This window comes from Salmo salar, chromosome 18 (assembly GCF_965601325.2).
Source record: "Salmo salar chromosome 18, fSalSal1, whole genome shotgun sequence".
NCBI lineage: Eukaryota > Metazoa > Chordata > Actinopteri > Salmoniformes > Salmonidae > Salmo > Salmo salar.
This window is the reverse complement of record NC_138308.1, coordinates 74,641,905-74,655,186: the sequence shown is the minus strand read 5'-3', so window position 1 is coordinate 74,655,186 and position 13,282 is coordinate 74,641,905. Positions and strand designations below refer to the sequence as shown.

At 42.8% G+C, this 13,282-nt stretch overlaps 1 protein-coding gene across 1 annotated transcript in view; it reads left to right on the top strand.

Moving 5' to 3' along the window:
* The first annotated feature begins 111 nt into the window (after positions 1–111).
* LOC106577619 (protein transport protein Sec24D-like) overlaps positions 112–13,282 on the top strand; it is a 29,234-nt gene continuing 16,063 nt past the window's right edge. Inside the window, exons 1-10 of the mRNA XM_014155836.3 lie at positions 112–243; positions 1,817–2,016; positions 2,389–2,488; positions 2,925–3,043; positions 3,352–3,654; positions 3,970–4,100; positions 4,615–4,726; positions 5,480–5,607; positions 11,743–11,881; positions 12,281–12,396. Of these exons, the coding sequence (XP_014011311.2) occupies positions 1,866–2,016; positions 2,389–2,488; positions 2,925–3,043; positions 3,352–3,654; positions 3,970–4,100; positions 4,615–4,726; positions 5,480–5,607; positions 11,743–11,881; positions 12,281–12,396 (1,299 nt within the window). The 5' untranslated portion in view covers positions 112–243; positions 1,817–1,865. The remainder of the gene's footprint in view (positions 244–1,816; positions 2,017–2,388; positions 2,489–2,924; positions 3,044–3,351; positions 3,655–3,969; positions 4,101–4,614; positions 4,727–5,479; positions 5,608–11,742; positions 11,882–12,280; positions 12,397–13,282) is intronic.

The following is a 13,282-nucleotide window of genomic DNA, read 5'->3' as shown; positions in this document are numbered from 1 at the left end:
TGCCTGCTTGACAGATCAGAAATGCACCCTTTTCTAGAGTTTTATGCTACGCAATCGGCGCAATAATATTTGTCTATGCTGACGTGTTGGGTTTCCCACAGGTTGGTGCATGCGCACTTACCACTGAGAATTACAGCGGGTTACGTACGGACCGGTGCTGTGTTGGAGTTTGACGTGGCACTCCACTTTGACTATCAGGAATTCGTAGAGAAGAGGACTCGGCAGGTACTCCCCAGAATACAGGTAAATAATTACATTTGACAGAGAAGCCGAATGCGTTTTTTTTACAAGAGGGTATTTCACTGTCTGTTGTAGGCCTATTAAAATACATTTTATACCAGAATGCTTTCATAGCTAGCTAACGCGTTAGCAATTTCCGTGTATGAACGACACATCTTCTTTATATGTAACGTTAAATACACCGCGCGCACACTAAACACAATTGTGCTGGATAGATGGATATTGTTTCGGCTGGTGTAAACAACCGATATATTTAAATGCAGTTGATAAATATTGATATCTGTCTGGTTGTAACTGAATGGTAGCTAGGCTGCCTAGCCTAGGTCCTAGGTTGGTGAAGCTCCGCTTTTAAACCATCATAACGGTCTTTGACGTGGCAATCCTGGGTTGTGGCTGAGCTACTCGTCGTACATTAGCCTACGTTTTTAGCCATGACAGTTTCTTTTGATATTTCTGTCTTCATTTATGGATTTCCCCCTCCCCCTTTTCATTTGAAGTACTTTTGCATTTGATATGAGTCGCAATGCGAGACAGCTGTTTGTGGCCTTAATTTAGCAATATTTGACAGCTGTTGTATAGACTTGTGGAAGACCATCAGGTCAAGCTCAGGTTGTTCTAAAACTGAAACCTTACCGAGAGATTTAAGGACAAAGAATAGCTTACAAGGGAGACCAATAATTCGTTTTTTCCATTATTGTTAATTGCCTATTTGGAGAAGGTGACTAACTTATTTAGGCCTACTGTATGTATTTATTTATAACAATTGGACTTACTGAGAGGCCTATTGCTCAATAATGATTTCACCAACACTGCACATGAGCTTGTGAAGCTAGGCCTGAATCAGTCATTGAATCATTTGAACCCCAATTAAGAGATACTATATCTACCTACAACTTCTGCTCCAATATGTCATTAAGCAACCATTACACAGGCTTTCATCAACCAACAGTTGTAAGAAATTATATATATATATATATATATATATATATATATATATATATATATATATATATATATATAAAATAGTGTAATAGTGTAATTACATTGTTATCGCATATATTCATCTTGAGAATATTATTATTATTTTAGGACCATTGTTGCAGGAAACTGACTGGCAACAACAGTATAAATCAGTCACTTGTAGATTAGTCTATGTTATCAAAGATGGAACTCTCTTATCTCCCAATAGTCCAATGTTCTTGGGTCTTGTTACACGTGAGCGTTGACGTTGTTTTGAGGTCAAATATTGCTTGTTGACCTTGCCTTGTGGAGAATACCACTTATTTACTTTGTACTGGAGGAAAATACTGATGTTAGGTATGAGGAAAATAGTGAAGACAATGAAGGATATTAAGTGTGCAGTCTATTAAAAATCTTCCCATGGGCAAGGTGACAGTTGCAGGTTGGTATGTGAAATTCTGTGAATTAGAGCTTTTGTGATCTCATTATTAAACTCAAACTACTGTTTTGGCCCTTCAAGTCAAGACTACGAGAATGCTAAAACAATAGACATTTCCTTAAGTGATCTGCCTCATCAGATAGCAAAATTCCTTACTCTGTGCTTCTATCTTTGTAGATTGTTGGATCTCTGCCATTTTGTAATGAGAAGGCCTTAACAGCACAGGATGAGTCAGCAGGGTTATGTTGCCACACCCCCCTATTCCCAGGCCCAGCCTGGGATGGGGGGCTACCCAGCCGGGTTTGGGAGCGCGCCTGCCCAGCCCCTCTATAGACACTATGGGGGACCACCTCAATCATTCCCCGCCCCACCAACAGGTAAAGCCACGTGCCTTTGGTCTCCCATTCCTCTTGTGAAGTCTTCTGTTTAGCTTTTCATTTAACAGGTCTGATCTTGTCAGTTGGAAAGTGTCCAGTAGCAGTTGTTCATGAACAAGTCAAGCGATGCAGCTTCAATTAAAATTACAACATTTAAGACTACGGATATGCTTTTTTTCTGCATGGCCATGCTATTTCCAAATTATTATTTTTTGCTTATGTGTATATTGTACTCTGTATGTAATGTGTGAACGTAATGTGTGATGCTTTGTGGACGGCCATGCTATTGCCATAGCATTTTGATGAGATGTTTTGCTCAGGTGCATGATTTGTATATAATGTGTTACCATAACAGAATGCTTTACCTTCCAGGTATGATGAAGCATGTGTCGTCCCCTTCCGGCATGCCTCCACCACAGGTCCCCAGCCATTACGGCTCAAACGGCCAGCAGAACGGAGCTCACCCTCAAAGGTAACAGAGCTTCCTCCACCGAGCAGAGTCCATTTACTACAATAACATTGTTATGGCCAATTCTACCCTTCTCCCTGAAGTATGCACTTGATCTGTCCACCCTCATTGAATTTGATTTAATTTAAAATGAATGGGCTGGTGCAATACATATGCTAGAAACGGCTTCTAGCGAATGTTAACACCAATTCATTGCTTTCAAACCCATGAGTGAGAGGGAGATAGTGCACACTTCAGGTAAAGAATTGGAAGGCAACCATCTGCATTCCAATACTCTTAGTACATTCCTTCTTCCGTTTTCTTCATGACAAATAGGTGAAAGGACTGAGTTGGTTTTCCTCTGTACTTTCAAATCAGTAATGAAGGAAAATAAACAAGGAAGCTAATTGATACTATTGGAACAGACAAAATATTTAGCTCTTTGTTTACTTTCCTCCAGCTACCCTGCCCCTCCGTATGGACAGCCACTTCAGTCCCCCTACCACAGCATGGCCCACCAGGGCCCGCCCCCAGCACAGCAGCTCACCAATCAGATGGGTGCCATGAACCTCGGATATGGTAATTAACCACTGTTTGTAGAACTCAAGACTGTTGTTTTAAGGATGGTTAGGGCATCCACTTTAGCTGGTAAACAAGATGCAAACCAACTCCCAAACAAGTTAAAAAGTAAACTGCCTTGTTGCCCAAACAGTAAAATGGAAGCCTTTAGGGAGATCTACTATTCTAACTAGTGTTAGTCTATATATTCAACAGAGGCACCTGTACACTAGCATGCATCTGTACACTAGCATGCAGTATGTTATTGTTAAGGCTTCATTCATGCAGTGTGTTGAAAGTGGATCACCCTCCCCTTGCTTTTCCTGCAGGTCCAGGGCCAATGCAGAGCCCTCAGGCACCTCCCACCTCTCCCCTAACCCAGCAACAATTCCAGACTGCCCCTCCCCCAGCCATGGGACACCCACCCCTGGGCCCCCACTCGTCTCAGATGGCTCCCCCACAATCACCCCTAGCTGGTCCAACTATGGCAGGGCCCCAATCTATGGGTGGCCCCCCACCCATGGGAGGCATGGGTAGGCCCTTCCCTGGCCCACCCCCTCCAGGTGCTGGGGGCTTCCAGCAGCCTGGGCCTGGAGCTACCGGACCACCAGGACATCCTCAGCAACTACAAGGTACAGATAGCACAGTAACCTGGAGCTCAACAGTGGCCATTTCAAAGCTGTATGGATGTGTTGGGCCATTTTCCTGGAGCCAGATTAAGCCTATTCCTGGAATAAAAGTATGTTTTCAGTCCAGGGATATGATTAATCTGGGTCCTTGGATATGGAAACTCACTGTGGAACTCAAGCTTATTGTATTGAATGTGGCGAGGAGTGTGCACAAATAGCTTTTGGAGGACTGTACCGCTAAGTGTGTTCTTGCCAATAGGATTGCACCAGGTACAGGTCACCAGAGCCTTACACTGTGGAATTGTTTGTGTGTCACAGGTCAATTTGGGGGGCAGATGGCGGGACCCGGGATGGCGGGACCCGGGATGGCGGGACCCTTCCAAGGTGGGGCAGCCCAAATGGCCGGCCCACCTCAGAAAAAGCTGGATCCTGACTCCATCCCTAGCACAGTGAGTTCATATTTAATTATCCTGTGACTTCACGTCTTTGCATACCAGAATGCCATTTCACATGTTTCCTAGCTACCTCCAGGCCAGTATTTCCTTTACTGGCATTATAGCGTGGACCCACACTGTACTCTTTAGAAGATTTGTCTACTTCACATACAGTATGGGCCCAGGATAGACATGTTAGCCTATCTCCCCCAATTACCCTGTTGATCATGTTGTTTTTGTCTTATTTGGGGGAAATATATGAATTACAAATGACGACGTCAACCCTGTGTCCCGTAGTTAAAAACAAAATGTTTGACTGATTGTGGTTGGATTGTTGTCAGGCAAACGGCAACAAAGCAACAGCAGCATGTGAATTTGTACTATATCCATCTGTGTCCTTTACCACACACAGACAGCAAAAACAGAGCGGAACTGATTGAAATCTTTCACCCAGCTTGACTGTTTGTCAAGGAAATGGCTCACCACAGTAGAAGCTCTTTTACCTACAATGCAACCTCTTTTGGTTCAGACACAAGTCATCGAGGACGACCAAGCCAAACGAGGGGGACAGGTGTACACTACGAACCTCAGGGGCCAGGTGCCCCCGCTGGTCACCACTGACTATACAGTACAGGACCAAGGTAAGGCACAGGAATACCAGCGTACAGTACTACAAACCTGTCGGTGTCATTGAACAGAACTAAAGGACACAGCTTTACTTCAACACACTTTTGAAATCCGTTATTGTTTTATTTCCAGTCAATCACTAACACACCTGACTCAACTAATCAAGGGCTTTGTGATTACTTGACTAGTTGAATCTGGTTTGTTTGTGCTGGGATGGAACAATAATGTGCTGTTGTGGGGTTCCCCAAGGAATGGATAAGTAAAACGTGACCGATGGCTTTGGACAACACCGTAATAGCCTTAGTTCAATCATACACTTTTGAAAGATTTTTTAATGGCAACATGGGGAACATGATAGGGGTGTATTCATTAGTACACACCGTAGCAAACTAGCAAAACATTTAAGCAACGAAAATGAGTTTCTTATTGGACAAGTTCAGGTAGGTTCCTCCCCGTTTCGGACTGTTTGCTTCCGTTTAGGTCCAAGTGAATACGCCCCTGCTCTACATCAAACAAATAACTCCAGAAGCTATTACTATTAACAGCTCTCCTTCAGACAGAAACAGTTATTTACAACCTGGTGAATCTTTAAAGTTATGAGGGAAGAACTGAATGATATTGTGAAAATGCAAACCTGTTTTAAATTGTATTTATCTTTTTTCTTGAAACAAACCAATATGAGTACATTCTTTACTCTCTAACCAAGTTAATTCAAATATGTTTTATTTTTTAAACTTGATCTGTTTCCATTTCTTCTTCCCTTTTAGGAAACGCCAGCCCAAGGTTCATGCGTTGCACCACCTACTCTTTCCCCTGCACGGCTGACCTGGCCAAGCAGTGCCAAGTTCCCCTGGCCACCATCATCAAACCCTTCACCACAGTGCCAAAGAATGAGGTAGGCACTTGCCCTCTGTATGTTTGCAGAGATTATCCACATTGTTTTATGAAGACAGACAACTAAGCCGCTTATGAATTCTGAAACCAATATGTTTAAACCCAAACACTACATAAACCTCAGGTGCATAATTGTAGAAATGTTTGGGGCGGGAGACACAAGCACTTTTTGTTTTCCTCAGAAGCTCAATGACTCAGACCTTTTCATTCCTTATAAAATTATACTTTGTCCAAGTGCTGTAAAAGTTTGTGTCCCATGGACAACCTCGATTTGGATCCTGTGTGGTCCCAGGAAACCTGCCTTAGATATTCTTCCCCTCGCCTTGTCATCGGCGCCAAAGGCCCTTTTTAGGCAATGTTAATGTAGCTTTTTCTCTGCCTCATAGAGAGTGCTAATCAACTAATGTCAAGATCTGCAGGGACCACAGAAGATGAAAGCGGTTTAACAAAGCACTCATGTCAAGCGCATTGCCATCTCAGGTTAGCGCTCAGTGTCCAGACAGGGCTAGCACGATTCCCATAGTAGGAAGTTAAAGTATGCTAAAACCCTGCATGGATTCCAAATCAAACAGACTAGCATTTTATCAGCGTGTAGCATTATTGTTTGGTTGTTTGGAATTAATGACCTCACTGCACAAGCACCCGAGTGTTAACATTAAACTCTTGTATGGTACTTGTACTTATTATAAACAAATGTATAATAACTTCACGTCCTCTTTGGATGAACTGTTCTAATAATATAACTACTTGGCTGCATTGACGTCTGTCTGCAGTTTTATGGCCTTGGAGCCCATATGAAACACATACTGTTGTATGTAAATCCTCCCTTCAAGAAAGAGGAGAAACCAAGATTTTTGGTTCTGTTCCCTGAACCGGTTCCTTCCTCTGGTTAAAACTCTAATTGGAGTTTCTCGGGATAGATTTGGATTACATTTACGCCTAGTAGTGACCATCTTTTAGACAATGTTTTGGTTGTTAGGCTACAATGTTTTGGATAGTATATCACTTCTGTGGTGCTAATAAATTGTCTGAACTCATTGAATGAGGCTTGGCTCTAAGATTTTATGCCCTCAAATAAATCTTCTAAGGCTATATTTGAACTGTGTGTGTATAACGTGCACAAAGTTGTTTGTTTTCGTTAGTAAATGTTTGTGAGTCTACAGACTGCATTTTTAGAGGCAATCTTTACCATATGTTCCCCTGGGTTTGTTTGTGTGTGTTAGTGCTGAGCGATTAGTGCTTTTTGAGGTCGGTTTTCGATTATTGAAAAATAATCAGATTTCGATTATGTTTTAGACATTAAATGCACTATACATTACGTGGGTTGAATGCTGTAACAGAATAAAACAATAAACGTCCCATGATGGTACTGACTACCCATTGCTGCTTATCACTTATTAAATATAATTTATTCACATTACTTTAATAAATTATTTCAGTTTTAAATTACATTTGTTTAATTAGATGACTTTATTATTTATTTCCAAGTCATCTCAATAGAGCTGCTGCCTATGCTGTCAGAATATATATATTTTTTGTTGTAGTTTTTCAAAGTATGTAAGACATACTTTTATGACTGCTAAATACCAATGATCTATCACTTAGTTCATGTATTTTCAGGTAGAGATACCTCGCGAAGCAACTGTTCTCTATCCCTCTCGATTGTGTATTGTTCTGTCTCTTCTCTCTGTCTGCTCCACACTAACCTACCGTAGCAGGTGTAAAAGAAGCACACAGACTGGACAAGTAGGCGCGCAATGGACTATTGTCATTGTAGTTAATTACCACATTTTCCGCGCTAAAGTATGTGGGATATTGGCCTGTTGGAAACTATAACTGCCTACTACATCGCACAGATCGGGCTTGATCTGATTTATCTCCAGAGAAACTGCACATTAAACTCACAGAAAAAAACAGAACAAAATGGAATTCAAATAATTGAACCAACGTTGGTCAATTAGTTGTTTAAAAACCCCAGAATAACCAACATTTCAGTTAATCGCTCAGCACTACTGTGTGTGTGCAGGATAAGCTATAGGAGCACCTTTACCATCTTTATTCCTACACATCCCCACTCGGCAGGAGACATATTTCATCTTTACATTACACAAAGCCTTTTCTGGCAAGAATCATTCTGCAATAGACAAATGTAATGCGTTCAGTAGATGTACCATGCAGATATTTACATGGCCCATGAGATTGAGACGTTTTCAAGGAGAGAATCTGCTTTTTGTAGCATGTCGGCATGTGTTGAGTTGCATGAGAATAACTGTTTTGAAGGTATAGATGTAATCACCGACAATTTTAAGACTAAATGCTTTATGGCTGAGTGTGTGGGTCTACACGGGCAAAGATCTTGATAGAACTCACGCTTGTTTAACACGGCAACAACTTCACACTTGTAGACTGTTGCACTGTGTTAGGTCTTGTTTTTTTTTTCCCCCACAAAGGCTCTTTGTTTTTGTTTTTAAGGTTTGAATGCAAAATTGAACAGTTAGAATGATTATCTAGTGTGGCAGAACCTAGGGATGAGGCATGAACTGAGGCCTGGGAAATTGGTCTGCCTTTTGTCCAAGGCAGTTACTACAGCCCAACTACTCAGGAGGACTGGCACACCTTTAAACATTCCTCCAATCGGGATCTTTTGTGACACGCTGGCACAGTGGTAAATCCATTTGAATTCGATCACTTTTTGACAGCACCCCCTTTTGATTTGAACGAAACCTTCTGTACATACAGTATTTACCCATTTGTAGAAGTGCTCAGAAAGTGACTTTTTGGACCTGAATGCCAAAACATTCAAGAGATAAAGGTGTTTGCATACCCCACCATACCATGAGACATCCATGTCATCATCACTCGAAAATATAAATGGTTGAGGTTGATATCATTTAAAAGTTTGACATCCCTGCTTGTAAGCTATCTTATTTCTGTAAAAATGTAAAAAAATAAATAAAAAAAAGTATTTTTATTTTAACTTTTTTCCTTTTAACGTAAATGATCTAAAAACAAGTAAAATCGTATAATTGTTATATTCACATGTTGTAGCTTATGCCCTATTTTACGTCATTTAAAATGTATTATGTGTTGTGCCCACCATTGGTTGAGACAACATTACATTTACATTTAAGTCATTTAGCAGACGCTCTTATCCAGAGCGACTTACAAATTGGTGCATTCACCTTATAATATCCAGTGGAACAACCACTTTACAATAGTGCATCTAAATCTTTTAAGGGGGGGTTAGAAGGATTACTTTATCCTATCCATTTACATTACATTACATTTAAGTCATTTAGCAGACGCTCTTATCCAGAGCGACTTACAAAATGGTGCATTCACCTTATGATATCCAGTGGAACAACCACTTTACAATAGTGCATCTAAATCTTTTAAGGGGGGGGGGGGGTTAGAAGGATTACTTTATCCTATCCCAGGTATTCCTTAAAGAGGTGGGGTTTCAGGTGTCTCCGGAATGTGGTGATTGACTCCGCTGTCCTGGCGTCGTGAGGGAGCTTGTTCCACCATTGGGGTGCCAGAGCAGCGAACAGTTTTGACTGGGCTGAGCAGGAACTGTGCTTCCTCAGAGGTAGGGAGGCGAGCAGGCCAGAGGTGGATGAACGCAGTGCCCTTGTTTGGGTGTAGGGCCTGATCAGAGCCTGAAGGTACGGAGGTGCCGTTCCCCTCACAGCTCCGTAGGCAAGCACCATGGTCTTGTAGCGGATGCGAGCTTCGACTGGAAGCCAGTGGAGAGAGCGGAGGAGCGGAGTGACGTGAGAGAACTTGGGAAGGTTGAACACCAGACGGGCTGCGGCGTTCTGGATGAGTTGTAGGGGTTTAATGGCACAGGCAGGGAGCCCAGCCAACAACGAGTTGCAGTAATCCAGACGGGAGATGACAAGTGCCTGGATTAGGACCTGCGCCGCTTCCTGTGTGAGGCAGGGTCGTACTCTGCGAATGTTGTAGAGCATGAACCTACAGGATCGGGTCACCGCCTTGATGTTAGTGGAGAACGACAGGGTGTTGTCCAGGGTCACGCCGAGGCTCTTAGCACTCTGGGAGGAGGACACAAGGGAGTTGTCAACCGTGATGGCGAGATCATGGAACGGGCAGTCCTTCCCCGGGAGGAAGAGCAGCTCCGTCTTGCCGAGGTTCAGCTTGAGGTGGTGATCCGTCGTCCACACTGATATGTCTGCCAGACATGCAGGGATGCGATTCGCCACCTGGTTGTCAGAAGGGGGAAAGGAGAAGATTAATTGTGTGTCATCTGCATAGCAATGATATGAGAGACCATGTGAGGATATGACAGAGCCAGGTGACTTGGTGTATAGCGAGAATAGGAGAGGGCCTAGAACAGAGCCCTGGGGGACACTAGTGGTGAGAGCACGTGGTGCGGAGACAGATTCTCGCCACGCCACCTGGTAGGAGCGACCTGTCAGGTAGGACGCAATCCAAGCGTGGGCCGCGCCGGAGATGCCCAGCTCGGAGAGGGTGGAGAGGAGGATCTGATGGTTCACAGTATCAAAGGCAGCAGATAGGTCTAGAAGGATGAGAGCAGAGGAGAGAGAGTTAGCTTTAGCAGTGCGGAGAGCCTCCGTGACACAGAGAAGAGCAGTCTCAGTTGAATGCCCAGTCTTGAAACCTGACTGATTAGGATCAAGAAGGTCATTCTGAGAGAGATAGCAAGAGAGCTGGCCAAGGACGGCACGTTCAAGAGTTTTGGAGAGAAAGGAAAGAAGGGATACTGGTCTGTAGTTGTTGACATCGGAGGGATCGAGTGTAGGTTTTTTTCAGAAGGGGTGCAACTCTCGCTCTCTTGAAGACGGAAGGGACGTAGCCAGCGGTCAAGGATGAGTTGATGAGCGAGGTGAGGTAGGGGAGAAGGTCTCCGGAAATGGTCTGGAGAAGAGAGGAGGGGATAGGGTCAAGTGGGCAGGTTGTTGGGCGGCCGGCCGTCACAAGACGCTCTTGAATACAGGGTAGGTGTCATGTTTTGGCTGATAAAAGTACTAAAGTGAGAAAGTTGACATTTCAACTTTCAAATGGTACCACAGAGATGATTGGAGGTCCACGCATCAAAGAATGTTGACTTGAATAGGAATGTTTTTTAAATTATACTATCAATCCTCCATAGGAAACCTATTGAAAACGCAGAAATATAGAAAATAAATGACAATTTTAAGTTGACATTTGATGCTGGGTGGACCTGCGGTCATCTTTGTGATAGTAATTAGAAGTTAACATTTTTAATTTTGATGGTGTACCAGCTAAATTGCAGTGGTCTGAATGGATAGGTCCATTCTATTAATTATACGTCTATGATTGAAATGACTGTTTTAAGAGCATGTTGTGTCTCAACCGATGGCGGACAAAACACAAACGTCAGATAATGTGAAATAGGGTCGACGCTACAAAGTGAAGAACAAATATCAGAGTTAACACGTTTTTAAATAATTTAAATTAAAGGTTTTAGAAATGACAATTTGTATTAAAGAAGTTTGACAACACTGTTTTGTAAGCTTTTAAATGCTATCAAACTCAACCGTTTATCTTTTCCAGTGATGAAGACATGGATGTCTCATGATATGGTGGGGTTTGCAAAATGGGTCAACTTTGAGCACCTTTTTATCTCTTGAATGTTTTGGCATTCAGGTCCAAAAAGTGACTTTCTGAGCACTTCTACAGTGGGCAAATATGTTTGGAAGGTTTCATCCAAAAAGGGGTGCTGTCAAAGTGATTGGATTCAAATGGATTTACCCAGAGAGCACATGGGCACAGCGTTTTAAATCTCTCTGTTTGACAAGGGTTAAGGGTTTGATAAAAGTTACATTTTTGACTGTAACCTTGCATCCTGGTCCTGTTTACTGATATATATTAATTTGGATGCTTCTGTTGGTGTATAGCCAGCTGGTGCTGCTCTATAAACTGGTGAAGATAAGGACAATGAAATGCATGCTAATCATCATGGTTAACCTGAAGCCTGTCTATTTCACACAAACTACCAAATAAGGAATCATCTATCTGTACAGTTGACTATAGCCTACAGTTGACTCTAAAACAAACATGTGTGCGACTGCTGTCGTGTGTGTGACCGCTGTCTTATAAGACTGCCTATCTCCTCTGTTGTCTGGCCTAGACTCCTATGTACGTCGTGAACCATGGTGAGACTGGCCCAATCCGCTGTAACCGCTGCAAGGCCTACATGTGTCCCTACATGCAGTTTATGGACGGTGGCCGCCGCTACCAGTGCGGCTTCTGCAACTGCATCAACGAAGGTACGTCCACCCATAACAAGGATGCCATGCAGGGCCTTACTGGGTCATAATGGTCTGTGGATAAAAATAAGCTAAGGATCTGACCAATCTTTTTTTTGAAGCTCAAAGCTAGAACAGGTTTCTTTTAATTTGGGTAACCAATATCTGAATGATTGTTTTTTTTTTTTTGGGGGGGGGGGGGGGGGGGGTGTATTCTTAATATTTTGGACATAAGTTCCAACTAGTGCTGTTCTATAGGTTAATTATTAACCCCTTTTTCCATAGAAACAAGTGCACTCGGTTAGGGGAGACTACCTGAGAAAGACAGTAAAGGGGGGTGGTTGCTAAGCGGAGGCAATATTATGTGTGGGTTTGTTTTTGTCGCCACTGCTAAAACATGTTCTTTTGTTCTTTTCATAGTGCCAGCCTTTTATTTCCAACACCTGGACCACATGGGCAGAAGGGTGGACTTCTACGAGAGGCCAGAGCTGTCGCTGGGGTCCTACGAGTTCGCCGCCACCCTGGATTATTGCAAGGTACGCGATGCCCTACTATTGCGGTTTTTCTGCCTTTATAGTGAACCGTATATTGCTTTGTTTCATTTTATACAAATAGATAGGAATTGGTAGAATAACTAGTTTGAATGACTTTTGTATGGATGAAAAGTAACCAATAGACCCAGTAGCCTACAATATGAATTGACATGGGGGAAAGCTGTGACGATGCACAGATAGACTCGTTGCCAATGCATTGGCAACGTGTCTATCTCCTAAAAACGTATATGGACAGAAAGTGAAAGTTATTAGGATCTCCATTCCCAGTGGTCTTTCTGGGGGGGGGGTCTATAAAGTGTTTGTGTGTAGGGAGGAGGTGCTCACCTGCCAGTCATTCTTCATTCAGGACCAAATGATTAGAAGGAAGCACAGGCAAATGCATGTTCTGTTACATTGAGACCACTGCATTAAAGCCAAAAGAGATCAATATGTTCTCGATTCTGTTGCGCTCTGCGGGGTTGTATTATCTTGTACATTATGGGTAGAGGTAGGTGGGGGCTAGCAACTTCACGTTTCGCCACTTAAGCCAACGTGTTACTTCAGTCTGTTTATTAATATTTAGAAATGTAGTCCTGGACAGCTTTTATCAAAAGCCTCGAAGGTAAGCTATGTCACAGACTGTTACCACGGAAACAAAACAATGGCGTGCTCATCCACATTCCTAACACGGAGGGCAGTTGGATGTTACAAAGTCTCTCCTAACGGCTCCAAGATCCAAGCAAGCTGTAAGTTTAAACACAAAGAAAGTACTGAGTGTGGTGGAGGTATACACCGGGCAAAACATGAGCAGAAGAGGGAGTATTTGCCAAAAATTCGAGTCCATTGACCAATGTAGTTTTGATAAGAGTAGCCTACAATTTCAAAGGTT